This window comes from Dipodomys ordii, unplaced genomic scaffold (assembly GCF_000151885.1).
Source record: "Dipodomys ordii isolate 6190 unplaced genomic scaffold, Dord_2.0 Scaffold13, whole genome shotgun sequence".
NCBI lineage: Eukaryota > Metazoa > Chordata > Mammalia > Rodentia > Heteromyidae > Dipodomys > Dipodomys ordii.
Window position 1 is genome coordinate 24,388,920 of NW_012267229.1, and position 27,262 is coordinate 24,416,181.

Genomic DNA, 27,262 nt, shown 5'->3' on the forward strand with positions numbered 1-27,262 from the left:
AGTTGTGGGGCCTGAACTCTGGGCCTGGGTGCTGTCCCTCAGCTCTTCAGCTCAAGGCTAGCGCTCTACCACTTGAACCACAGCACAACTTCCAGCTTTTTCTGCTTATGTGGTGCTGAGGAATCCTACTCAGGGCCTCATGCATGCCAGGCAAGCACTCTACCACTGAGCCACCTTCCCAACCCCTGTACATGGGCCTTTTACTGAACAAGATAAAGTATATTTTACAAAGAACCTTACTGCGCCATCTGCACTCCCGTTAGTGGAGCGTTGGGGCCTCCTTGCCCGGGATCGCAATCAGTAACCTCAGACCCCAGAGCGGCCTTGGCCATGGTCATAGCTTCCCCCGGGGGCAGCCTGAGTGTGCAGATGTGCCCTGGACGCTGGGATGTAAGGCCTGGCCGTCTCTGATGAACCGGATAATTCTCAAGGGCCTGCTCGGATCTCAGTGGTACTTTGTGGGGTGTGGTCTGCCTCACAGAGCCCCTCCCCCTCTACACTCCTCCTCTTCCCCAGGCCATGACTCCTGCTGGCAGTCATCTGGGAGTCTGTCCTGTGGATGAGGGCGGGAGGAAGCAGGTACCTATCACACTTGGGGATACTGAGTAAGAACTTTGATCTGCAATTAACCAATGGGAAAACTAGAGCCCAGAGAGGCTAAAGAGCCTGCCTAAGTGCCCCAGCAGGGAATGGCAGTGCCCAGATTCGAGTTCAGGTGTGTACCCCAGTCCAGCTGCTGGCCAGCACACGCTGTGAACAGTGCTGTGCACGGTCACGGTATTTAAGGCTGAAACTGAAAACAGCTCCAAGGGGAACACCGTGTGGGAGGGGCTTCCGGTTTCCTTCGCTGGCTGAGGTTTCCAGCACCCTGGTGGTGCAGCCCCATGCCCCCATGTATGCTGACCTCGAACCCCAGCTCTATCACCCACCTGCAGAGGCAAGCTCTCAGCCTTGAGTTGGTTTCCTCAGCTGTATGGTGTATGGGGGCAGCCACAGTGCCTGCCACAGCAGAGTTGGTGAGTGGAAACTGGGCCAATCCTGCTCAGTGTTTCAGGCAGGGCCTGGAGCCTGGGAAGCTCCAGGTAAAATGCAGTGGTACATTATGTGAATGCAATGGTGCATTATGCACACGTTGGGGCTGAGGCCTGGCTGTCTCTGGGAGCCAGCCACCCCTCACTTGCACTGGGGCACTCATTTCTCGCACGCTGTCCCAGCCCTGGCCCCGGGCTCACAGGGGCCTCCTGAATAACATTAATAACAGCATTAAACAATGTCTGTAACTAGGTTTATCTAACACTCACACCACAAGAGTCAGGAACACTGACTCTAGAGCCAGACTTGCTGGATTTGAGTCCTGACCTCCACAGCTGTGTGGTCTTCAGCAGCTGACTCTACCTCTCTGTGTCTGGCTTCTTTACCTATAGAGTGGGGATAATAATGGCGGTGTCTAACTCTCAGGTTTGGTGGGGGTTTTCCTGGAATTACAATATGGGAAGTATGGTGACGGGTGCTTGGTAAGAGGCAAGAACCAGCTACTCCCCTGGGCTTATAGGCCGTTGATCAGTGTCAGCTCTGGTGTTCATGCTGAGCCCACCTCCAGCTTCTGAGGGACTGGATCAGACTTCATTCCTCCCCATCTCTCCAGCGTCAGGTGCCAAGGGCAGGCCCACCAGCTAGGAATTATGACTGTCCCAGTGTGACTACCAGTGTGACTAAGCTGGCCTGAAACCCGCACCCAGCTCTTACCTCACAGCCTTTGGCCATAGCGAAGCCTCCTCCCAGCAGGAGGATGATGTTCCAGGGCACGGTCTCTTGGGCCTTCCTCCAGCTCAGTAGGGGCTCCGTCTCAGTGATGGGAGCTGGGCAGAAAGAGGGGCCACTGTCCAGGTGCGGGCACAGCGGCCCTGCACCTGCTGGGCTGGTTGTGCTCTGTATCTGCAGGTGCCACTTCAAGGGAAGGCCCCAAGTGTCATGAGGGGGTGTCTACTGTTTAGAATGAGAATATTCAGCGCTCCTATAGCTTGAGAATATTCCAGAACCAGGACTTTTCCACAGGCAGGACTTTGCTTATATCTTTCAACAGCCTTTGTGCCTTGGTCTATTTTTTCTTCATTTACAAGAGAGTCTTCTCTTTATGTCTCTTTGTTCTGGGGGCAGGAGGAAGGAAATTTGGAAAAGTAGAAAGGAAGGGTCCTCTGACCCATGAAATTATGCCCTTGCTTTGATTTCTGCAGTGAGGCAGTGTGCAGCCTGGATGGCAAGCACAAAGTGGTCACAAAACTTCTCCTGCCTGGCAGGAGAGGGGGTGATCTGGGATTGCCATTTGCTCTGTGTGTGTGTGTGTGTGTGTGTATGTATGTATGTGTGTGTGACTGCTCCATCACAGTTTCGTGTCAACAGACAAAATAAAACAGGGACCCAGCACGCAGTCTTCCTATAAAGTTCGATCTACACAGGGCAGCAGCCAGATCAGACATGGGGCTTATGACCCCAGGGCTGGGGCAGGCACAGGCCTGGTTTCTACATTCAACTTTCATGTCCACGGACTGGCCATCGAGGAAAGAGAGTAACATCTGCCTGCTTTCTGTGGCCTCTGCCTGGCCACAGGACTGAGACAGTTGCCACCCTGCGTCTGCTGTGCATCAGTGCTAGTTCGGTGGGCATCCGTGTGGGTGGTCCCTGGTCTCTAAGATCTCTCACAGCAGGGGCAGGAGGCACCTCTGGGAACCCTCTCTTGGAGAGGCAAACTGGCAACACAGCTTGGGTAGTGGTCATTTAGGTCATGTCCCTCCTCCACAGCCCCCATTGATGCACTGGACATCCAGTTCCCATAGGGGACAGAGATAGGGATGGGCACCAGGGTCCCATGGGGCCAAAACCTCCCTCTAGGGAAGATCTACTCGTGAGGACATGCTGGACCACCGGTGTCCCCTCTCAGACATGCTGGACCACGGGTGTCCCCTCTCAGCCACAGCGTGGGGGACAGAGACAATGGGGCAGCTAAAGGTGCAGGTGAGGCGGGTGTACAGAGGGAGGCACTGGGCTGGGCGGGCTGGGGCAGTGAGGAGCAGGCCTGAGGAAGCTGTGCAGGAGACACTAGCAGCAAGTGCCTGCGGAAGGGATCAGATATGGCAAAGCCATGAAAACACAACAAGGAAGGAGATAGGCAAAACCAGGCACTAAAATGAAGAGATCCAGAGACAAAGCCAAGAAGCCATGGCGACTCTGGAGATGAGCAGGGGAGGGGGAGGGGAGGGTTCAGCAGGGGACATGGGGCGGAATCATCTGGAAGTGGTGGGCCATGCCACTGTAGTGGCCCCCAGCCTGCAGAGGTCTCCTGGGATCCGGATCCCCACTCCTGGTACCCTGCCTGCCCTCCTGCCCCTCCACCCTGTCCTCCTCCTGGAATCCTGCGCCCCCTCCTGGCTCCCAGCTGTACTGCAGTAGCTTTAGGAACGCCTGCCTCCTTCTGGGTTCTCAAGCCTCACCTGCTGAATTTTCTATAACGTTTTATTTAATCAATAGAAAGTTGATAGATTATGATCTCTGTTTCCAGCGTCTTTACCCAGAGCTCCTGGCTGTCTCAGGCAAAGGCCAGTGTAGCCTGGACCTGGGGGTGGGGCCTGCCCCACCTTCCAGGGAGCCTCTGCTGGGAGCCTGTGGGGTCCTCAGTGCAACCTGAAGGTGGCCTTCAGGTGCACGGTGGCTTTTAAGAACTGCCTGTGAGGCCTGGGACCCCTGGGACCCCAGCACTTGCGCTTCTCTATAAAACCCAGCATGGGGATTTGCTGCCAGGCCCCTTGGCAGTAGAACTGCAGTTCCCACGCTGGGCCAGGGGGTCGCCAGGGCTTGTGTAAGGGCCACACACTGAAGTCTGTGGGGGCTTTGTGGGCTAAGAGGCAAGAACAGAGGCCATTGTCTACGTACTTACATAACTGAAGACAGTTCCCACACATTCCTTGAGAAAACGCATAACTATTCATGGGTACTGAAACCTGAAGTTCACATAACAATTATGTGTTGGGAGTGATGTGTCTTTGGATTTCTTTCCTTTTTCCCCCCAGCTATTTGAAAATGTAAAAACCATTCAGCGCTCCTGGGTTGTACAAAAACAGTTGCTGGATCTGACCTGGGAATGGTCGCTGCTCACACCTGCCTTAGGTTGTCACCTCAGGCAGCCTGAAGTCCCTGGAGGAGGTCACAACTTAGCTCAGGGGACAAGCAGGCCACGTGGTTGGCACGGCCAGGCCTCTCAAGACTGCAGACTCCCACGTCCCACATCCCAGTTCTCTCCAAGATCCTCTGTGGCCACCATACCTTTGAAGTCAAACCACCACTTGAGCGAAGGCCTCTGGGACGGGAAGAAGAATAAGATGATGACAATGGCCACGCCGGTGACTGCGTCGGAAATGAACCTACAACAATAAAGCCCCAAACATGAGGCCCTGGCTCTCAGCAGGCCATGTACCATCTGGCAGGTTTGCCAAGGAAACCTTGTGCCAGGGAATTATGCCCACTGGGAAGGGCACAGTGGGAGGCTGGGCTGCCAGCCACTGGCCTGCACTGGGCCCACCATGGAGCTCTCTCCCAACCCTCCCGATGTGTTTGATGCTGCTGCTGAGCCTGTGCTAGGTCAAGGACCTTGGAGGAGGCCTGGAGCAAATGGAGGAATCTGAAACCCATGGGGCATCGGGGTCCATGAAGTCCTCCCAGCCTCCCTCACTTAGACTCCTGTTCGGTGTCCCAAATGTGCTGGTCCAGCCAATACTTGAGATGGAACTGTGGTTTTCTGGCTCTGAGTTCAATGAGGGCCAGAGTCTATTGCTCACAAAGCTCCTTTGGCTGCAGGTTTGGGAAGAAGAGCTGGAAAGGCTGCCCTGCCTCCCTCCAGCAGGAGAAATGCAAAGCAGAACACCAGTGCTGCTCCGCTCAGCTGCCAACAGGCTGTCAAAGCAGCTTTGGTGAGAGAGACAAGCGTGGCATATGGGGTCACACACTGGTACTGGGAGAATGGAGTTCCCCTCAGGAGGGCAGCTGGTGCCCCAATTCAAAATTTTCCATGTGAAGACTCTGTGATTCAATTACTCTCCCAGGAACAATCCTTGGGAAAGAATCAGATTGTCCCATAGATTCTGTGCAGGGAGGTTTTCATCCACAGAGTGATACAAAGTAGGGATTTCGTGTGTGTGTGTGTGTGTGTGTGTGTGTGTCCTGGGGCTTGAACTCAGGGCCTTGTTGCTGTCCCTGAGCTTAGGGATTTCGTGTGTGTGTGTGTGTGTGTGTGTGTGTGTGTGTGTGTCCTGGGGCTTGAACTCAGGGCCTTGTTGCTGTCCCTGAGCTTTTTTTTGTTCAAGGCTAGGGCTCTACCACTTGAGATACACCTCCACTTCTGGCTTTTGGGTCATTTTTTGGAGATTCTTATCTAATCTTACTTTTAATATGGCTATACTTATCTCACAAACTTTCTTTTGGGGGCTTTGAATCATGATCCTCAGATCTCAGCCTCCTGCATAGCTAGGATTACAGGCATAAGCCACTGGCACCTGGCTCCTTTCTCTTTTTAATATGACTGTTTAATTCCTTTTAGCTGGGTGTGGTGATGTATGCCTGTGATCCCAGCTCAATCAGAGGCAGAGGTCGAATTACCAATTGAGACTTGCCCAGAACAAAACAACAACAACCTACCTACCTAAAAAAACAATTATAGCAAAATGAAAGGGCTGGGGTGATGGTTCAGGAGGTAAAGCACCTGCCTAGCAATCAGGAGGCCCTAAGTTCAAATCCCAATACTGTGGCTCCTCTCAAAACAATGCCCATCCAGGAACGATTCTATATTTTGACCATGCCATGGTCAGGACTATGTATCTGTGGGAACTTACAGTACCTTTGAGATGGTGTGCTTATTGCCTGTAGTTATACTTCTATAAAACACATGACAGTTAGGTAAAAGAAACCCTGCTGAGGTACAAGATTTCTTAACAGAAATGTGATCACACTAATTATATTATTTGTACTCTGCTTTTTAAATTTTCTAATAGCCAAGGTTATGCACACTCACCAAAAATTCAAATGATGTTAAACTGAAAAAGTAGAAATAACTGTCTTTTCTCTGTGCTGTTGGGCTCCTGGAGATCAGGCTCAATATGCACATGCATGTTTACACACACACACACACACACACACACACATGTGTGTGTGCATGGGACAAGAGTAGTATAATATAATCATGGACAGCCTGCTATTTCCAACCTCATTCCTTTTATTTTCCATTACTGAGGTTTGAACTTCGCTTGTTCGGATCTCTCGCTTGCTCAACTTCGCTTGTTCATCGTTGGTGTTCTACCATTTGATCCATACTTCTAGCCCAGCTTTTTCTTGGTTATTTTGGAGACCGAGTCTTATTCATGTTTCTATCTGGGTTAGCTTTCAGCTATGAGCCTCTAGATCTTAGCTTCCTGAGTAGTTAGGATTGCACTTGACACTTTATTTCTTCTGTAAGTACTTAATAGAGACTATGCAATAAGAGCATTTCATAGTGATGAATCAACTCATTCCCTACAGGTCTGTATTCCCTACAGGGCTGTGACTAATGCTGCAGATAAAACCTTGCCTTTAAAAAGCAAGTTGTATTTCAATGTCATTGCATAAGTATTCATACTATTTTACAGATGAGGAAACGGAGGCTTGGAGAGGTAAAGTGACTGCCGTTCCCAGGTTCCCAGGCCTCAGATAAAAGAATAAAGACCTTGTGGGAAGGCCCCTCCCTCTCCTTCCACCACCTGTCCTTCCAGCTTGCCAGGCCGCCGGACTTCCTTCTGTCCTCCAGACTTGCTCAGTCTCTTCCTGCCTCAGGCTGCAGTAGATATTCTCAGAGTAACTCCACTCACTGCCTTTACCTCTGCCTTTCCTGACTTCTGGTTCTTTCTAGAACTTTCCAATGTCAATGCCCTACCTCAATATTTTATAATGTAAATGGTTTGCTTCTTCTTCACAGCATGCAATCAAATGTTTCCACTTCTGTCTGTGTCCCTGTCACCCAATGTGACTCCACATCACAGTCCTCCCAAAGGAAGGGAGGCAGGGGAGGAGAGTGAGTAGAGGAAGAGATGGAAGGAAAAAGTGTTGTCCACAGTTGGGCAGCTGTTATGGGACAGAGCTAGAATCAGATCCAGTTCTGTCTGATTCCCAAGGCAGAGCTCCTGCCACTTCCCAAACCTTATGTGCTATGCAAACCTCAACAACTCTCAGAGGGCAATGAAGCCAGAATGACATGGTGACATGGTGACATGGGGCGAAGTAAAAGCCAGCCTAGGGCTCCCAGCTGGGCCATCCCTCCAGCTCCACAGGCCCACCCTGGACCCCTTCCTGCAGAGCTCCATCCCAGAGGTCCCCAGAATCTCACCCAGGGGTGAAGAAGCTGGCCCAGCCAGGGATGAACTTCGGATCCCGGGAGAAGAGGAGGACGGCGAATGCACAGAACAGGATAAACACGGCCTGCTCTGCAAACCTATATCAGGAGCGGGTGGGTTTGACAAACATGGTCTCAGGCAGGCAGCACTGCCCACCCTGGTCTCTGAGAATAGACAGCAGGTCATTCATTCTCAAAGGAGTCCCAGGGTAAGAGACAGACAGACATGGAGAGAGGGGTAAAAAGACAGAACCCCCCTATCATACCCCCTTCACAGACTGGGGAGGGAGAGGGTCCCAGAGCAAGTTAGCACCCTGCCCAAAGCCAGAAGGGAAGTGCTGGCAGATTGGCCATGAGAGGCTAGCTGAAGCCTAGCTATCTCACCCAGTGGGAGGTGCACATTAATCAAAGCCCTAGGAGGCAGAGATGGTGCCAGCAGGATTCTGGGAAAGGTGCCTAGGTGGGGAGGGAGCAGATTCTCACCCAGAGCTTTGTGGCCTTCCTGGTGACCACCCCAGCACCAGGGCAGGGCCGCTGCTCTGTGCTGGGAAACTGCCACCCTCCCTCCCCAGGCGGTGGTCCTAATGCTTCCCCAGGGATGGGACACAGCCAGGACAAGGCTGAAGTAGCTCCCTGACAATCCCCCTGACAATCGAACACATCCTTTCCCCATTCCCTCCCCGCCTCCCCCACCAGACAGCCACGTACTTGGTAGGCCCCAAGTTCTGGAATTCTTCCTGAATCACAGCTCTGGCCTTGTCTTCCGCATGAGTTTGTAGCTCTGATTTCTTCTTCCTCCAGCCCCTGAAACAGAAAGACAGCATTTAGGAATGGTGACTGCGGGTGGCAAGCATGGTGACCTTCTCGCCCACTGCCTATCCCCACTAACCACGCCCCAGTGGCCACTTGGACTCCCTGCCATTTGTCGTCCATTCCTAAAAGTGTGGCCCCCGTCTAGAGCACAGCTGACCTTTAAAAAGTGAATTGTAAGTCATTATGACACCCAGGCTTATGGGTGGAACAGCCCACAAATAAGCAGATGAAACCAGTGGAACAAAATGGAAAGCCTAGAAACTCAACTGCCTCACAAATGGGGAGTTTTGCTGATGAAAAAGTTGGCATCTCAGATTGGTGAAGCTAAACAGGCCATTTAGTAATGCCATTGGACACCCAGAGCATTGGAGGGGGATGAGTGTCCAGAGGTAACCCCATTCCTCAGTGATCCATTTGACATGAGTACCAAGATCATATAATGGGAAGGGGTCCTTTCTCATATGGCATTCGGCAACCTGGACATCCATGGGCAAAAAGGAGCACTTTGGACTCCTTCCTCCTCCTGTAGACAGAACTTAAAATGAATTAAAGATCTGAAGATAAGAGCTAAAAACTGTAGCGATGTTAGAAGAAAACAGAGGGGTAATTAAGATTAAGCACCAGTCTCTTAGACACCAAAAAGAATAAGCAACCAAACACAGAGAAACGGGACTTCATGAACATTGAAGTTGCATGTTCCAGTAAATGGTGTTAGGATTACTAACAGGCAGGAATGGTAGACACCTGTGACCAGAACAAAGTTCCACCCAAGCTTCCTACTGTACCCCAACTCCAAGAGAATCCCAGGTAGTGAAGAGATTTAAACGTAATATATATACTACAAGAAAACACAGGACTGTTTGTATAACTGTCTGGAAATCTTTTCTAAATTGTAATGGAAACTTCTGAATAGTGGTAAACTCAAAAATTCTAAAAAGAATTCTGCACAGGAAAAAGCACAATAAATCCAATCAAAAGCCAAGATCGAGTGGCTCATACCTGTAATCCTAGCTACTCAGGAGGCTGAGATCTGAGGATCATGGTTCAAAGCCAGCCTGGGCAGAAAAGTCCGTGAGATTCTTATCTCCAATAAACCACTAGAAAATCAGAAGTGGCGCTGTGGCTTAAGCGGTAGCACAATCGCCTTGAGCTGAAGAGCCCAGGGACAGTGCCCAAGCCCAGAGTTCAAGCCCTACAACTGAACCCCCCCAAAAAATCCAATCAAAAAACAAATAAGCTGGGTGCTGGTGGCTCACGCCTGTAATACTAGCTACTCAGGAGGCTGAGATCTGAAGATTGAGGGGCAGGCCCAGGCAGGCTCCAATTAACCATGAGAAAACCAGAAGTAGCACTGTAGCTCAAGTGGTAGAATGCTTGCCTTGAGCTGAAGAGCTTAAGGACAGCATCCAGGCCCAGAGTTCAAGCCCCACAATCAACAATAACAAAAAAGACAAATCAGGAAAATATTGACATTGCATATTGAGGAATAAGTAATGTTTTCTAATATAAAGAGTAGCAATGCTTACTCATGTTCTCTCTCCATTTACCAGGTTCAGATTTCCTTAATATTTTCACTACCCACAGGGAGCCAAGAGCAGGTGGTAGTCCAGGGTGCTGGGAAGCTTGGGGCTATCTCCCTGCAGCTTCCCCAGGAAGGTGACATGAAATACCTTAAGCGAATCCCCACATACAGGAAGGTGATCCAGAGCCAGCCCACTAGCAGGAACAGCACCATGAGCGGGAAGGCGAAAATGAACCAGGAGCCGAAGTTGACCACGTCACACTGAGGAAAGAAGCTGCAGAAGAACAGGGGTGAGGGGAACCTGCTGGGCCCACAGCCCTACCCAAGGCCCACAGGGTCCAGAGGGGTGTGGGAGGGCCCTGGGAGGCATGGGAACAGCCTGTTCCTCTGCTCCAGACACAGGAAGCACTGCCTCTTCGGTGGAACTCTAGGTTCTGACTGGCGCTGCCTGTGTCCTGCAGGCCAGTGAAGCAGGTAGGTCAAAGTATGGTGAACCAACTGCAGGGCTCGGCTGGCATTGGCACTGTGGTGACTGAGCAAGAGGACGTCCAGCCGAGTCAGACCTGGGCTTCGTTTGGCATGACATGATGTTTACATGCTGGTCATTTGGTTAAATGTTCTTCGGGAATGTTTTTAGCCAAACAAAACACTCAATGCGGTCCAACCTCTGCCCTCCTCTTCTGTCCTCACAGAGCCTAGGCAGAGGCTACGGCAAGCAGCGGTGTCCTCAGATCTTTCTGCTAGTGCTCATCCTCTGTTTGTTGGTAGATAGATGTCATCAAACCTGAGGGGACTGAGGGCAGACACACCCATGCTGGGCATGCCTGTTGCCTCTTCACCCCAACCATGTGTTCTGAAGAGGAAGTTGGCAAAACGCACAGATCCTTATAAATGTGTGTACCTCTTTATGCAGGAACTCTGCTGCTAAAATATATCTTTTAAAAATCTAGAAGATATGTGGCAGATTGGAAAGAAACAAAAAATTGTTACAAGATGATATAACAAAAGTAGATAGAATTTTAAAAAGTAAAAAAAAAAACGCAGATAGAAACAAACTCACTGTCAGGCATTTCTAAATGAAGAAACAAAAGTATGGAGTTAATGCCTAGTAATATGCAAAATACTAATAAATAATGAGGTAGAGATTTTCTGAAGTGAGTAACTATGCTTGTGTGATTAAAGGGAAATTTTAAATTGTAGTGGATATGTGGCCAGTCATACAATTCATAACAGCAAAACAGTAATAAAATGAAAACAATCATAAACTGGGCATGGTGGCATGGGCCTGTAATGCCAGCACTCAGGAGGCTGGGGAGGAGGATCCAGAATTTGAGGTTAGCCTGGACTACACAGCGAGACTCTGTCATAAACAGAAAAGAAAAATGGGCTGGGAAGGTGGCTCAGTGGTAGAGTGCTTGCCTTGCATTCATGAGGCCCTGGGTTCGATTCCTCAGCACCACATAAGCAAAAAAAAAAAAATCTTGAAAAAGAAAAGAAAAATCAAAATGTCATAAGTTAATACAAAGTATAATACTCCAAATAAGATAATTTATCCATTAAAAATATATGTTTTCTGTAAAATTTTAATGATTAAAATCAGGCCATAAACTGTAGCAATCGTATGTTGTCAATAATATTAAATAGGGTTAGGAATGTGGCTCAGTGGTAGAGTGCTTGCCTAGCATACATGAAGCCCTGGGTTCCATTCCTCAGTAATACATATACAGAAAGAGCCAGAAGAAGCACTGTGGCTCAAGTGGCACTGTGGCTCAAGTGGTAGAGTACTAACCTTGAGCAAAAACAGCTCAGGGACAGTGCCCAGGCCCTGAGTTCAAGCACCAGGACTGGCAAAAAAATTATAATAATATTAACTATGTATAAACATCATTAAATATATGGTGATATAAAAGACTAGAAGGAAGTCTGATATCAGTTGGATTGAAGTGTTTCATAATGTGCCTGTGTCATTTTATAATCAGATGGAACGAATAAAACGGACCTCCAGGGCAGCTGTGTCCGTGCCCAGGCTCCCAAGGGCAGCTGTGTCCGTGCCCAGGCTCCCACAGCCCCTGGCTGGACGTGCAGAATCATGCAGCCTAGATGGAAAGCCCAGGCTCCCACAGCCCCTGGCTGGAGGTGCAGAATCATGCAGCCTAGATGGAAAGCCCCTTTTCCATCCCTAAGGCCTCAGGCTATGCCATCGAAGGTTGCAGCCAGTTTGCAACAAAAATTCTAGGCACCAGTGGCTCACATCTAGAATCCTGGCTGCTCAGGAGGCTGAAATCTGAGGATCTCGGTTCGAAGCCAGCCTGAGCAGGAAAATCCATGAGATTCTTATCTCTAATTAACCATTTTAAAAAGCCAGAAGTGGAGTGTGTCTCAAGTGGCACAGTGCTAGCCTTGAGCACAAAAGGTCAGGGACAGCACCCCGGTCATCAGTTCAAGCCTCAGGATTGGGACAGAAATAAATGAAAACCAAGAACAAAAATTCTAAGCTTGTCTTTCCATAGCTCCAATGCTTTCTCCTCACTTTTTTCAAACTCAAGGCAAGTCTTGTTTCCATGTGAAAACCACCACAGCAGCTGCCCCCCACTCCAAACTCAGTTCCCGGCCCTGCACGCCACAGTCCTTGGCTTCCTGTCCAGATCAGGGGTTGGGCTCCTACAGATCCCAGCACCAATGCTCAGCCACCCTGCCAGCAGTACACTACAGGGAAGAAAGGGCTGAGCTCAGCTTCTCCCATATTAGAAGAGGACAATATTGGCTTCTGGTTGTTCAACTACCAACCAAAGCCATGAGGTTCAGCCAGGTCTCCTTCAAAGGATAGAGATCAAAAGATGCCGAGGTTTGTTGCAAAACTCTGTGTGTTCACCCCGGCTGGCAGCGTGTGCAACTGGGTCCTGGCTCACAGCCTCAATGAGAATCTAGGCAAGGCCCAGCCCCCTTCCCCTGTAATTCTAACATGCCCTGTTTTGTTTTGTTTTCCACCAACTACTAAAAGGAAAGAGTTTAGAGTTCTAGAATGTAGTGGTAATTCACCAGACCAAACACAGGTAGGGCTATGAAAAAGTCCTGGAAAATAACTTTTTTTTTCCTTTTGAGATAAGGTGTTACTATATAACCTAGGTGGGCCTTGAATTCATGATGCTCCTGCCTCAACCTGCTAAGTGCTGGGATTATAGGCATGTATCACCATGCTTGGTGAGGGGAAGTAACTCATGAGTCTAGCACAGGGAACCAAGGCCACTTTCCTTCCATTGGGCTTGTAGGTTTGACTCTGCTTGAACGCCAACATTTGGAACCATACTGAATACCAGTGCTTATGTACAAATGCTTATATTTGCACTTATGCAAATCTAATGAACATATGCTACATCTCCACTGCCATAGCTGGAGGTGGAGAGGGGAAAAGGGCATTAGAAACATGGCTTCTCAGAATCCTGGAATCTGAAGATCACAGACACAGAATCTTGGAGGACTGGATCTTTATTCTTCCTTTGATTTCTTAGAAACTAGAGGCCAGGATAGTAGAACAAGGTTGTGAGTGGAGATTTCTCTTCTATTGTCAGCCACAGCACCGGCACACTCAGATCTCACAGAATGCACTACTTCTCTTGCCCCATCCAGCAGGGGTTTTTTGTTGTTGTTGTTTTGTTTTGTTTTTGTTGTTCATGGGGCTTAAACTCTAGGCCTGGGCGCTGTCCCTGAGCTCTTCAGCTGAAGGCCAGTGCTCTACCACTTGAGCCAGATCACTACTTCCGGTTTTCTGAGTGGTTTATTGGAGATAAGAGTCTCCTGGGCTTTCCTGCCCAGTCTGGCTTTGAACCTCCATCCTCAGATCTCAGCTTCCTGAGTAGCTAGGATTACAGGCCTGAGCCACCAGCGCCCGGCCAGGCTTTGCTTTTTTACAGAGTCAGGACCTCCTCTGCTCTGGCACACCATGCCTTTCCATCTAACCTGAAGGAAAGCTGGAGTTCTCAGACAGTGCTATGGTTTTAAACTTCCCCCTTCTCACCTCTGCTTTGCACAGGCATGCCAGCCTCCCTTGCCTTTTCCCCTCCCTCCCTCCCTTCCTTCCTCTCTCCACTTTCTCCCTTCTTCCCTCCTTTCCTCTCTACCTTCCTTCTTCACATTGTAGAGAGCATCTCACTATGTTGCTCAGGTTGTTCTCCAACTCGTGGGTTCAAGGACTACTCCTGTCTCAGCCTACTAAGTAGCTACCACTGCAGGCGTCCACCACTATACCCGCAGGCTGCCATATCTGTTCTCTTTTCTTGCTGATCCCCTCTGTGTGAAATGCTCTGCTGCCGGTGCTCACATAGCGCCTACTCTCATCTCCAGCCATCTGCTCCAATGTCGCCTTAGCAAATAGAGGACCCATGACCCAACTGGCCTATTATGGTCCACTCTTGTTACTGGGACCCTCTCAGCTATCAGGGCTCTTTTGTTCACTGTCTCTCCCCTACTAGGGTGGCAGGAAATAGCACTCATGGGTGAGTGTTCCACATTCCCTGCGTGGGGAATGAATGGAGGAAGAGGAGGAGAAGGAGGAGGAGGAGCAGGAGCAGGAGGAAGAGGAGGAGGAAGAGGAGGAGCCCACCTCTGGTTGAGGCACAAGGACACTCTAGTTTACCTCTTGAGCTGGCCAAGCAGGATGAGGTTGGGGGCTGTGCCGGTGAGGGTGGCGGTGCCCCCAATGCTGGCTGAGTAGGGGATGGAGATGAGGAAGCCTTTCCAGACATTTTTGCGGTATTCGTCCTCCTCCACGGGGTCAGCAGGTAGATCCAGCTGGGCCTCAGCCTCTTCTGCGTGACCCCTGCTTTCAATGACATCAAGGGAAGGTGTTCAGAGTCCCTGGCCTGTCGTAGGCTGTTCTGCTTGCTGCTCGGGGGCTGAGGAGCCAAGGGGCCTTTCCTGAGGCAAAGCAGGTGCAGGTATGGATACCCTTCACTCAGATATCAATGCTAACAATTTTTCCTAAAGAATGGATGAGACAAGGGTTTCCAGTGTGGATGCAGGCTGCTCACCACAGCATTAAATGTCATTTAAATGAAAAACAATAAAACATCCACCCAAACACAATCCTCGCTCTCAATGCTGTTAGCATGGTGACCTGGATGGCTGTTTCCTACAGATGCTCAGTGCCCAACAGGTGCAATACTACTTGGACTTTTATTTAAAAGTGTTGATGTCTCCTTGAGCACTGGTTCATGCCTGTAATCCTAGCTACTCAAGAAGCTGAGATCTGAGGATTGTGGTTTGAAGCCAGCCTGAGCAGGAAAGTCTGTGAGACTCTTTAACTAGCAAAAAAACAGAAGTGGAGGCATGGCTCACATGGTAGAGTGCCAGCCTTGAGTGAAAAAGCCAAGGGAGAGTGTGAGACCCTGAGTTCAAGCTCCAATACTGGCACACAGACACGGAGAGAGGAGGGAGGAACAAGGAGAGAGGAGAGAGAAAAGAAAAAGAAACGAACAGAAAAAGCCACGTGTCATGAATATACAAGTATTTAAAAAGACTAGAATAGGGCTGGGAAGGTGGCTCAGTGGTAGAGCACTTGCCTTGCATGCATGAGGCCCTGGGATCGATTCCTCAGCACCACATAAGCAAAAAGAAAAAAGCTGGAAGTGGCGCTGTGGCTCAAATGGTAGAGTGCTCGCCTTGAGCTGAAGAGCTGAGGGACAGCGCCCAGGCCCAGAGTTCAGGCCCCACAACCGGACCCCCCCCCAAAAAAAAGACTAGAATAAAACTAAACTAAATTAAACTAAGTTTATAACCGAGTTCAGCCCACTAGGGTGGGCTCCGCACACCACAGTGAGGCTCTGCCCCCCCCACCCCCATCCCCCGGCCCGCCTCTCTAGCCCCTTCCTGCTTTGTTCTCCTGTACATCCATTAACCGCCTGCCACACTGGTCCTTTTACTCATGAATTTGTTTCTACAAGCTCCTTGAGGCCAGGGCCCACTGGAACGGGAGGCAGGGCCTCCCTGAGTGCATCCCTAGGGACTGGGATGGGCTCATTGGTAGATGCTCAGCTCTGCCTCCAGCAACCCATTGTTTCCGGCTGCTTCATCCAGTCAAGTCCAGGGAACCTGGCTTAGAAACCAGTGCTCCCATCTGTGCGCACTCTGGCAGCCGGACCTCATGGGAACTCAGGCTCCAAAGGTGGGGCCCTGTGTCATGCCTCTGGCAGGGGAACTGTGGCTCTGCCAGGTTTGGGATACACACATATAATCAGAAGGCAGGTGGAGTGACTGAACCCGATGACCCTGACCTTGACGGTACCCCTGTGCTGCAGTGAGGACCCACAGGCTGAATGTGACGTCCCTGTGCAGATGTCACGTCATGATGTCGAGGGGAAGGGCTGTTGCTGGGCTGCGGGGCAGTGTGGGCCTTTGAGCCTCTTCTTTTCCCCCCACTTTGGTGACTCCCAGGCAACCTGTGCTCTCCCGCTGTCCTTGCTCCCTGCCTTCAAGGGAAGAGCACCAGGACCCTTGGCCCCTGGAGACCCTCAGAGAGGAATGTGCAGCTGTCCTTCCCATCACGGCCAATTTCTATCCTATTCCATCCTATCCTTTCTTCTCTCCACCTACCCTACCCTACCCTAGCCTATCCAGCTTACATCATCCTAGCCTGTTCGGCTTTTTAAGTGCCAGACTAACCTGGCCTGGCACTCTATCCTCCTACCTTTGCCTCACAAGACTGCAGGTGTGTGCTACCACATCTGGCTAACAGCTGCCTTTTTTTTTTTTTTCTGCTGGTCCCAGGGCCTGAACTCTGGGCCTGGGCATTGTCCCTCAGCTTTTCAGCTCAAGGCTAGCGCTCTACCACTTGAGCCACAGTGCCACTTCCAGCTTTTTCTGCTTATGTGGTGCTGAGGAATCGAACCCAGGGCCTCATGCATCCAAGGCAAGCACTCTACCACTGAGCCACCCTCTCGGCCCAACAGCTGCCTTTTTAATGGAGGTCACTGATGGCTATGCCTAAGCTACAGGGGTCCCCAGTGGGAACATGGACATTGGGTCACCTGGGCAGGGCTGGCTGTAGTGTCTGGTTCTTGCCCAAAGTTCCCTTGGATCAGGCCCTGGCTCCCTTCGGAATGTCCCGGGACACTTACCCTTCTGTGCTAGCGAGAAACTGCATCTCCATGGGCACCATGTGGAGTCCGTTTCTTCGCACAGCAGCTAGGAGGAGAGAGGATTACTTTAGTGCAATAGAGCAAGGCGATGGAAGAGTTCCAGTTCTCCTGCAGCCAGGCACTGGCCAAGGATGTCATACCATTCATTTAATAGGGAAATAAAAGAAAATAGAGTGGGGAGGGGGCAAGGAAACAGGAAGGGGGTGAGAAGGACAGGGACCAGTGACCATCTGTAAAAAGCACATGGTAGGCCACAAGGTCTATGTTGCAACTATTCAACTCAGCCATTGTAACTCAAAGTGCCTCAGTTTGGACACTAGAATTTGAAATTTTTGTTGTTGTTGATTGTAGGGCTTGAACTCAGGGTGCCTGTTCCTGAGCTTTTGTGCTCAAGGCTAGTGCTCTACGACTTTGAACCACGGCACCACTTCTGGTTTTCTGGTGGTTCACTGGAGCTAAGAGTCTCATGGCCTTTCTTGCCTGGGCTGACTCTGAACCATGATCCTCAGATCTCAGCCTCCTGAGTAGTTTGGATTACAAGCGTGAGCCACCAGTGCCCAGCCTGGAATCTGAATTTCATAGGCTCTTCACATGCCACAAAGTATTTTCATTCTTTGGATTTATTTCAACTATTAAAAAAAATACATTAAAACTACAGTTAGCCAGCAGGCTTCACAGAAGGCAGACGGGATTCACTGTGTCATGGTTTGCCAAACCTTGATATAATGAATTTACCAAGACTGGGTGAGGTAGCTCACACCAGTCATCTCAGCTACCCTATGACCAGAAGGATTGAAGTTTGAGGAAAAACAAAAACAGCAAACCCAAAACAACAGATGAAAAAATCCTCATGAGACCTCAGCTTAACAGGTAGAGTTGAGTGTGGTGCATGCCTGTTAGCCCAGCTTCAGTGGGAAGTATAAATAGGAGAACCATGATCCAGACTAGCCCAGTGAAAAAGCAAGGTCCTATCTCTAAAAAAGGCTGGAGGCGTGGCTGCCTAGTAAGTGCAAAGCCCTGAGCACAAAGCCCATTATGCCATAGAAAGAAAGGGGAGGAGAGGAGGGAGAGAGGAAAGGGGGAGGAAGCCAGGAAAGAATTCACAGGGAAGCCCAAAATTCAGTGAATTCAGTATTCAGTGAGTGTGGTCACTGTGGGCAAGAAAGACAAGGTCTTGCCCAACACTGGGAACTGTTCCAACCCTTCCTGCCAGGCCATGTCCTCTTGCTGTACCTAAAGTTGGTTCTGCTGACCATGGGAAGAGTGTGAAGGTAAAAGTCAAGAACACACATGTTGGGTCTGGACCAGGCAAAGGACTTTGGGGCTCAGGAGTGGAAACACGTGTTCACCAGCAGCCCACGAGGCCCCAGCCCAGGGCATGGAGGCAGGATGCTGTTAATAGCACACCAATGGTGGGAGCAAAGTCACTCCCCAGGGGATGGCCTGACAGGAAGGACTCTGACCCAGTGACCCCTCATCTCTTGCTCACTCTGGACCTTCACGCTGGGCTGGGACCACAGTGGTTGAGGAGCTCACTTGCTCTTCAGGCACGAGCCACAGGTGAACTCTTCAGTGGGTACATACACGAGAGCTGTCTGGGGGTCCTGGGTTCACTCCAGAGGTGTGTTAGTAGCTGTAGAGTGGGCCTCAGTCAGTTTTGAACAGTTCTATAGGTGATGGATTTGTGCTGTCTGGAGCAAGAGCAACTCCTCTGAAGCACAGATAAGGAGATGAGGCCTCCAGTGGCTACCCAGGCGCTGGGTGGTTTGGTTGTTCCCCAGTTTGTCCCATGCACAGAACCTAGCTGCTCACCACCTGCCCCATAGCAACTACGTGTGCCCCCAACAGTCATGCATGCAGGATAGATGGGAACTAATTTTGGTGTGGAAGATGGGTTCCCTGTTTCTTTAGGCATTAGGCTTCTGATGATAATAGCAAAAATAAAGCCAACAAAGAGATGAAATTGAAAAAGAAAAAAGAAAAAGGAAACTCTCTTAAGCCAAATGCTCTTAACCCCTTACCCTGGGTCTCCTCTGAGGTTCCCAGGCCGCTGTAGCTTGGGAAAGCCCATGGCAACAAACGACAGAACAGAGATGCTAGTCAGCCTTCCTGGTTCACAGAAGTTAGGCTGGACTGAGCTCTGAGCTGAGACAATGGCTTGGTCATAGGGTCTCAACCTTTGGGTTTACCTCAGATGAGGTGACTGAGAAATTTCATAAGTGTCATCTTACAGCAGCCTCGCAGAACTAGCAGGGCCTATTACCTTCCCCTATCTACTTGGAGAAACTGAGACCCAGAGAGGGGTCTAGAGGAAATACGGCACCGGGCGCCAGTGGCTCACACCTGTAATCCCAGCTACTCAAGAGGCTGGGACCAAGGTCAGGCAGACATATCCCCAAGACTCTGATCTCCAGTGAACCAGCAAAACGCTGAAAGTGTGGGCATGGCTCAAGTTGTAGAGCACCAGTCTGGAGCAGAAAAGGCCAAATAAGAGCTCAAGGCCTCCTCCACGAAAACAAGAGGAAGCAGGGGCCTAGTGGAAGAGCCAGACCAGTACCCAGGACTGTTAATCCTTTGACTCATGACTCTTTCCCATCTCCAAGGCACCCATGTGACGTTCAGCAAATCTGCCGATAAGAGTCCAACTTCTCAGTATGATTGAGAAGCTCTATGACACACACAAGGCCCTCCTAGAAGAGTTCTGGGTCAAACTAGGCAGACAACCCAAGGAGGAGGTCAAAGGTACCTGTGTAAGGGTTCATGTGTATTTATTCATTTGCAGCCTGGGAGGTAAGAATGATCACCCCTGAGGGACATGGGAGGAAACTGAGGTTTGTTCACTCTCTCTTCTAACACTATGTCTGCTGACTTCCCAGAGGGACATGGGAGGAAACAGGTTTGTTCACTCTTTCTTCTAAACTATGTCTGCTGACTACCCAGCCTGTGCTGAGTGTTACAGGTAGATAGGACTGTGGCCATTATTTGTGGAGATGGGAAGGATTCGTGGAGCCTTCACAGGGCAGATCACAAACAAGGGAACACACACACCCTTCTCAGCTCCAAAAAGCCTGACAGTAATTCTCATCCATTGCCACGCACAGTCACTTCCGCGCACTGGCTCTGGATTCCATGTGTCTGTCACTCAATCAGCACAACACAGGAGGTTTTGTCCTCACACTGTGGGTGAGAAATCCCAGGAGATGCTTTGGCACGATGCAGGAAAAGTGGAAGAGGAAGTCAATGCCTCATCCAGTCAAAGATTGCTTTGCGAATGGTGACATCTTGGGCATTCCTAGACAACAGCTTTGCTGGCATGCACAGTGACTTTCTTTGGTCAGAAGAGGCAAATTCGTAGTATCAGAAGTCAGGTGGGTCCCTCACTGGTTGAAAGATATGGGGCCCATCCCTGCTTTTACTATCTTTATCCCAGGGGCTCTGACAGCTGTGGTGAGAACAGTACCCTCTGTAGGTGGAACACGTAATGAACGCTTACAGGGAAAATGGAAGAAGTGCCACAGAGCTGGGGAAGGGAATGGGAAATGTGTAGGACTTCCCACCAACACTGAAGAGCGCTGGGGTCTTGTCCAGTGAGGTCCACCCTGCCTGGGGTCTGCTCCCTTCTGATCCAGGCCCCGTGGCTCATCACTCATAAGTGCAGGTTGTGAATTCAGACAAAACTCTGTCCTCACTCCATGTAACTCTGGGCAAATGATTCTGCCTCTCTGAGCTTGTCCCTTCATCTGTAAAAGGAGACTTTCTACCTTCTGTTACCATTAGGAAGATTAAACAAGCTAATGGGTATGAGCACAGGGTCATATTTCATACACAGTGGGTCTTTAGAAAATGACCCTCATATTAGCATTGTTGTATGGCTGCTACAGGTGAACTTAAAGTCCCAGGGAGACTCCTTGTCCTTCTCCTGTTCAACACCAACTTCCACATCCCATAGCTTGTCTCATTTCCAGCCACCGGCATGACCAAAGCACAGAAACTGGGTGAAAAGGACATCTCTCTGCCCTAGAGTTAGCCTTGTCCTGGGCCTCAGAGGCTGATCATTAACCAGCCCTCGCTCTCCGATCCTGTGGCCTGGAAGTCAAGTGTCCACTCCAGCTTCCAGGCTCTCCTGCCTTCTCACACTCTACAGCACAGGGCAAATGACTCAGGACTTTGCATTATACCCACACTGTGTGTTACCTTGGGCAGGAGACAGTGCTGAGTAGCTGTCCCAGAAACAGCCAAAGAAAGCTGTTTACTGTTTATTTACAGGAAAATCATCCAACTACTGCTATCTCTTCCCTTCCACGTGGAACAAGACTGCCCTTGTGGAAGTCCTAGCTCTGCTTAGGTAATGACAGCAGAATTCTGCACAAATCATGTGATCACTTTGCATCTCACCTGTAAAGGGCTTAAGGTACTCTGAGTTTTCAGGGCTGTAGTGAAAATAAAATGAGCAGAACTGTTTTGTGCATGATGGGGCAAGGCATACCCTGCTGAGGCATGACAATCACTTTGTGGAGCAATGTTTTACTTTTAACAGGTCCTGTTCATTTTAACACACACTGCAAAGAACATAACTATATGTGATAGTGATAGAACCCAAGTCTACTGGGCTGATTTGCCATCTCTTGGGTGATGTGGCTTCTATCTTTGAATCTCAGGTGGTCTCTGTTACTCTGCCATTACATTTACATCCAGCCAGCAGGAAGCAGACTGCAAGAAGTACCCAGCAGGAAGCAGACTGCAGGAAGTACACAGCAGGAGGGCAGAAGCCAGCAGTTAGACTTATCATTTCTACTTATAGCCCATTGGCTACACTTAATCATCTGACCACATCTAACCAAAAGGGAAGCTAGGAAATTCAGTCTTTGCTCTGCACAGTCATTTGCCCTGTGGGGATTCTATTACTAAAAGAACAAAAGAAGAATTGATATGGGGATAGACTAACAATTTCTGCCTACATATGTATCTATTTAAAGCTAGCTTTAAAAATATGTTTAGGTAGCTAGGTGGAGTCTGATATCTGAGGATCGTGGTTCAAAGCCAGCTCAGGCAGGAAAGTCTGGGAGACTGTTATCTCCAGTTAACTACCAGAAAACTGGAAGTGGCTCAAAGTGGTAGAGCACTAGTCTTGAGCCCAAGAGCTCAGGGATATCACAGAGGCCCCAAGTTCACTCCCCAGAACAACAACAACAATATAAACACACACATATAAATATATAACTATATATAGTTTTCATATGTATACATATACATGTCAATAAAAGTAAGACTTTTTTTTGGGGGGGGGTCCGGTCGTGGGGCCTAAACTCTGGGCCTGTGTGCTGTCCCTCAGCGCCACTTCCGGCTTTTTTCATTTTGCTTATGTGGTGCTGAGGAATCGAACCCAGGGCCTCAGGCATGCAAGGCAAGCGCTCTACCACTGAGCCACCTTCCCAGCCCCATAAAAGTGAGACTTCTTATGGTGGCCGTGAGATGGCTGCACTTTGTGGCCATGAGAGACCAGAGTTACCAGCAAGAACTCCTGATGTATTTCTGAATGGATCCCAGAACTGCCTTTCTCTAACTTCATGATATCCGAAGAAAACACTCCCTATTATTAAACCAAAGGCAGACCTTCTTTTACTTTGGCCAAAATAATTCTCAGTGGTATAGCTGGTTTCATGGATAAGAGAGTGGGCTCTGGAGCCAAATTACCTGGGTCCAATGTTGGGCTCAGCCATTTGCTGTGTGATCTGAGAAAGTCAATTTCCCTTCTCTAGGCTAGCTCCCTTCTAACCTGGGCTCTCTCTGACATCCTTCCCACAGGAGCAACTAGGTTCTGTGTGCCTAGCTTTCCATTTTTCATGCAACAAGCCGAGTTGTTGCTCATACATAATTGGCACCGTGACCTTGGTCACCACTGTGAGCCACATGATGGTTTGTTCTGTGACCACAATTGCTTCAGGAGATCTGTTTAGACACTTTGGTTTGCTAATTATGGTGTCTCATAAAAGCAGCATGGCATCCTACGTGAGCAATGCCACCCTTTATTAGCTATGGAACTCACACCCCCTCAAATTCCCACCTCCAGATGAATGCAGCTAGCATCGAGCCATGTTGCCTCTGCGGGCCTGATGTCTGGCCTGGGCCATGCCCTCCCCAGTAGTGCTGGGAGTTCCCAAGCCTTCCTCCCCTCCTTTGCCCCCTCCCCCCTGATACTGGCTGCCCTCACTGTCCAATCTGCTGCCCCAGCTGCCTTGGTGGTGCCAGTCTTGTTGACTGAAATCTCATCGTTTCCATGGGCATTTCTGTTGTGAGTAGGGACACAGTATCTGTTCAAGTGATTGCAACCAAGTATAATTATTGTGCCTCTTTCAAAGGGCCACTTTGAAGGGCAAGAAGCTACATATGTAGCTCACTTGGCTCACTGCTCAGCTCACAGTATGCTCAATAAATGTAAAACCTTCCAAATCAAGGAGCCATGGTTTGACTTTCTAAGTCTCAGTTACAACTACTGGGCATGGACTAGGTGCCCAATAATGGTGTATGCTTGTGGCCTTCCCCAACACCCTTTCGATATCACTCCCCACCCCTTCACAAGGGTAGAGCAGGCCCCAATGCCTTTCCAAGCCTCACCTGCATTCTCCTCATGTTCCTGGCTGAGGTCTTTTGGAGGTTCCTTCTGGCCAAAGAGACTCTTGAGGATGGCACTGGCGATGGGCAGCATCATGGCGGTGGAGGCGGTGTTGCTCAGCCACATGGACAGGAACGAGGTGGTGACCATCATCCCCAGGATGAGCCTGAGGACCAGAGGAAGTTCAAAGTGAAGTGTAAGATGGACCCAGACCACAAGATCTTGGAGTTCCTCTGCTCCTAGCTTCTGATTCCCATGCTTGAGGAAGCCAAACCCCTGCCCATTTGGCAGACTGAAAGTCAAGGTCCAGAGAAGGCCAGCCAGAGACCAGTAATCAGATTTATTTTAGGTCTAAGGAATCCTTGGCTCAATTTGTCTCTGTGAAACGACCACAGGTACCTGTGGGAAGATAGTTCTGAAGGCTTTCCAAGGCTGCAGTGGTCACTCCTGTGTCTCCAAACCCTCAATGGCACCTACTTCAGAATCAAGTGGCTGGACATCAAGATTTGCCAGCTAGCCTAATGGCCTCGCCAGCCTTCTTCCTGTTCTCCTCCCACTCCACCTTGGCTCAAACTTCTGGACTTCCCACCAGCAACCAACATGCCTGGACTCTTCCTCCCAGCCTTTGTTTGGTCCTTTCCCACCAACAGAATCTAGGTTTCATGGTTGTTGTTTTTTTTTTCTTTCTTCTTCGTATTGATTTTCCAATGTGCTGCCCTACCACATATAAAGAGCTGCAGAAGTTGGGCTGACTCTGACATCCAAACCTGCCATGGGTCTTCCCAGGCCTACCTGCTGTTATCAGGGGTGCACAGATATGTGTTATAAAGAAAGCTGTTTGCATAACTTTATTATACTATAGTATTTTAAATCCTGAGCTGGGTCTAAATGCAGTGAAAGAACACCTGATCCTCTGAGAATAAAAGTCCAAGTCTAGAGGGCAGCCAGGGCCCACTGCTCTAAGGCCATGAGACAGCAGTCCCTACACATGGGGCCAGGGCCTCAGCATGTGAACCCTCTCCCCAGGGGCTCTTACGGAGGACAATGGTACCCCAAGGGCCTGTCGTTGTGTATGGTGCATAGGCATTCACTAACCTGGCAGGCTGGACCCCCACAAACATGAGGACCTTAAGGGCGATTCTCCGGTGCAGGTTCCACTCCTCGATGGCGCTGGCCATGATCAGCCCACTGAGGAAGAGGAAGTTGGTGTCGAGGAAGTACTGGGAGCAGACCTTGTTGGAGGGTAGGATGCCCAGGAAGGGGAACAGGATGATGGGGAGTAGCGCGGTCACGGCCAGTGGCAGGGCCTCTGTGCACCAGTACACTGCCATGAGCAGAACCACGAACAGACAGCGGCCCTCCTGCAGGGGAGCATGCAGAGAAGCAGTGGGTGTGGAAGTGTCCCAGGCCTTGACCTTGTATGGGTTCTGTGACTTTTCTGGGTCTTATTTTGCTCAGCTATAAGATGAGCAAGCTATTTCTGGCCCCTTCCGAAGACTGTTGCAGAATTCAATGAAATATTCCCATTGGCTTACATGTGTCCCCTGCCATACAGATGAGAATATAAAGAATATACTTGATCAGGGATCCCAGAAACTTCTAGAAGGGCAGTGAGGAGGTGAGGGAGAACAAAGTCAACACAAAATGTGCTTCGGCCATCCCTGGCTCATTGGCTTCCACTACTCCGGGAGACAACATGGCTCCCAGAGGGACAAGTGCTAAGCAGAGTGTGGGCCAGGAAACTGAGTGCGTAGTTGGAAAGGCAGATATGTCAGCATCTCCTTGTTGTGGACTGAATGTGTTTCCCTTTCCTCCATTCATGTATTTAGACCTAGTCACTGTGGCAGTAACAAGAGATGGGACTTCAGGCTATGAGGGTTTGATTATCATCAGTGGGATAAGTGCCCTTATCAAAGAGACCCAGGGTCTCCCTTCTGCCAAGTGAGGTGCAGCAGCAGCAGGGCACCCTTGAGTCAGAGCCAGCCCTCACTAGGCACTAACTCTGCCAGTGCCTCCATTTTGGATATCTGTTGAGCAATGAAATGGAGTTTTGGAGGTTTGTGGCCTGCTGTTTGACAATTACCCATTCTGTGGCATTTTGGTATCGCAGCTCACATGGACTGAGACAGTCCAGCTCCCTTTGTCCCCCACCATCTGGTTCACACCTGGGATTTCTTTGGCTTGAAGCTTGACCAAGGAAACACTCCAGGGAACTCACACTCTGAGAACCAGTTCCCAACCATGAGGTTTGTCTGTTTTTCTACTAGGAGAACTGAGGCCTGTTGAATGCCATTTTCCCAAGGTCCCTACACGTGTAAGATTCTGTTAACACTCATCTCATTCACACACCTGTATCACAGTTGCTCACTCTCCCTGCTCCCCGGCCCCCAGACCTCCCCTGAAGTCCTTTAGGAGAACCTATCAAAGACAGAAGCTCCTCAGAGATGCCAGCATCTCTCCAAGCTGACACTGGAGAAATGTTTGGCACCAGGCATGAGATGCCTATGCCAGAAGGTTCTTTTGTATGGGAGTCGTGTCTTCCAGCCGAATCTGGGCTTATCTGGGCCAAACACAGAGAACAAGGGTGAGCTTGGTTTACAGGAAACCCACCAGATGGAAATGTGTGTTTCTGGAAGAGACATACTGAGAGTGGTTCTGGAATGAAAGGTGTAGTGACGCCATACCCAGAAGAGTGCGTGCATGCTCCACACGGTTCTGTGTACTGACGGGGGAGATCTGCAAGGAGCTGAGCAGAGGCCTTCTGAAAGTTCTGTATCAGAAAGCTATGTAACCTCCACAGATTTGGGCATTCAACATGACATGCTTACTCTCTGTTTCCCTGACTTCCATACAAACCCCTTGAGGACAGGGTCCTTGATTCAGGTATCTCATTCTCTTTGTGTCCTTTGAGCCTAGCACAGTGGCTGGTATTGTAAAGACTTGGTATCAGCCAGTAGAGAATGGATGAATGAATTGATGGGTGAATAGATGGATGGATGGATGGATGGATGGATGGATGAGTGTATGAAGGAAGGATATATTATGACCCTTAGCTTTCCCTCAGCTGCCAGCTTCAGCTTCTGGATATAAAGAGAGTAGATGTCATCTATCCTCAGGAGCTCATTTTTTGTGTAGGGCAGGGCTGCAGACACACCTGCCCACAGGAGCAGGCATATGCAGTAGCTGATGTGGCTCTAAGTTGCTCAGGATTAAGTAATTTAGTTTAGAGGTCAAAGGGAGACAACTGCAAGGAGAAGGCTGGGGAGAACCTACTTGAACCACACCTCAGAGAATGAAAGCTTGTGCAGACTCCTAAGTCAGGCTCTGTAGTATCCTGCAGTCATGGTACTATAAACGAAGTTGGGGGCAGTAGAGGAACTTTGCAAACATTATCCCTTAACTGGACAGGAATTGGGGTGTGGAAGACACACAGAGTGGGTGAAACACTCATGAATAACACCCAAATTAAAATTTTTAGGAGATAATATAGCTTCCCACTAGCAACATGCTAAGGCCAGACCTTAAGTAGAGAGCCAAGTAAGATAATGCCTGTAATCCCAGCATTTGAGAAGCTGGGTAGGGGGACTGAGAGTTGCAGGCTAACTTGGTGACATAGCAGGATCTATCTCAAGAAAATAAAGAATGAAGAAAGGACCTGACTACAACTTGCGGCCTCAAAGGGAAAATCAAGAGAGCCTAAACAGCTTTATACTTACAATCAACAACTTTAGAGGAAGCAGAGTACCTTCTTGAAAAAAATATAAAATACTCAG

General features: G+C 49.6%; 1 protein-coding gene across 4 annotated transcripts in view; it reads right to left on the reverse strand.

The window, feature by feature from the left end:
* Positions 1-27,262, reverse strand: part of Slc13a3 (solute carrier family 13 (sodium-dependent dicarboxylate transporter), member 3) — a 52,254-nt gene that overhangs the window by 10,433 nt on the left and 14,559 nt on the right. For 2 of the 4 annotated variants that reach the window (XM_013010852.1, XM_013010853.1), the window contains exons 2-10: positions 24,585-24,850; positions 23,492-23,655; positions 16,856-16,922; positions 14,377-14,559; positions 9,892-10,017; positions 8,117-8,212; positions 7,403-7,507; positions 4,318-4,415; positions 1,747-1,859 (exon numbers count right to left, since the gene is read on the reverse strand). In XM_013010852.1, coding sequence (XP_012866306.1) covers positions 1,747-1,859; positions 4,318-4,415; positions 7,403-7,507; positions 8,117-8,212; positions 9,892-10,017; positions 14,377-14,559; positions 16,856-16,922; positions 23,492-23,655; positions 24,585-24,850 — 1,218 coding nt within the window. The remainder of the gene's footprint in view (positions 1-1,746; positions 1,860-4,317; positions 4,416-7,402; positions 7,508-8,116; positions 8,213-9,891; positions 10,018-14,376; positions 14,560-16,855; positions 16,923-23,491; positions 23,656-24,584; positions 24,851-27,262) is intronic. The other 2 variants (XM_013010855.1, XM_013010854.1) reach the window with 2 other exon arrangements.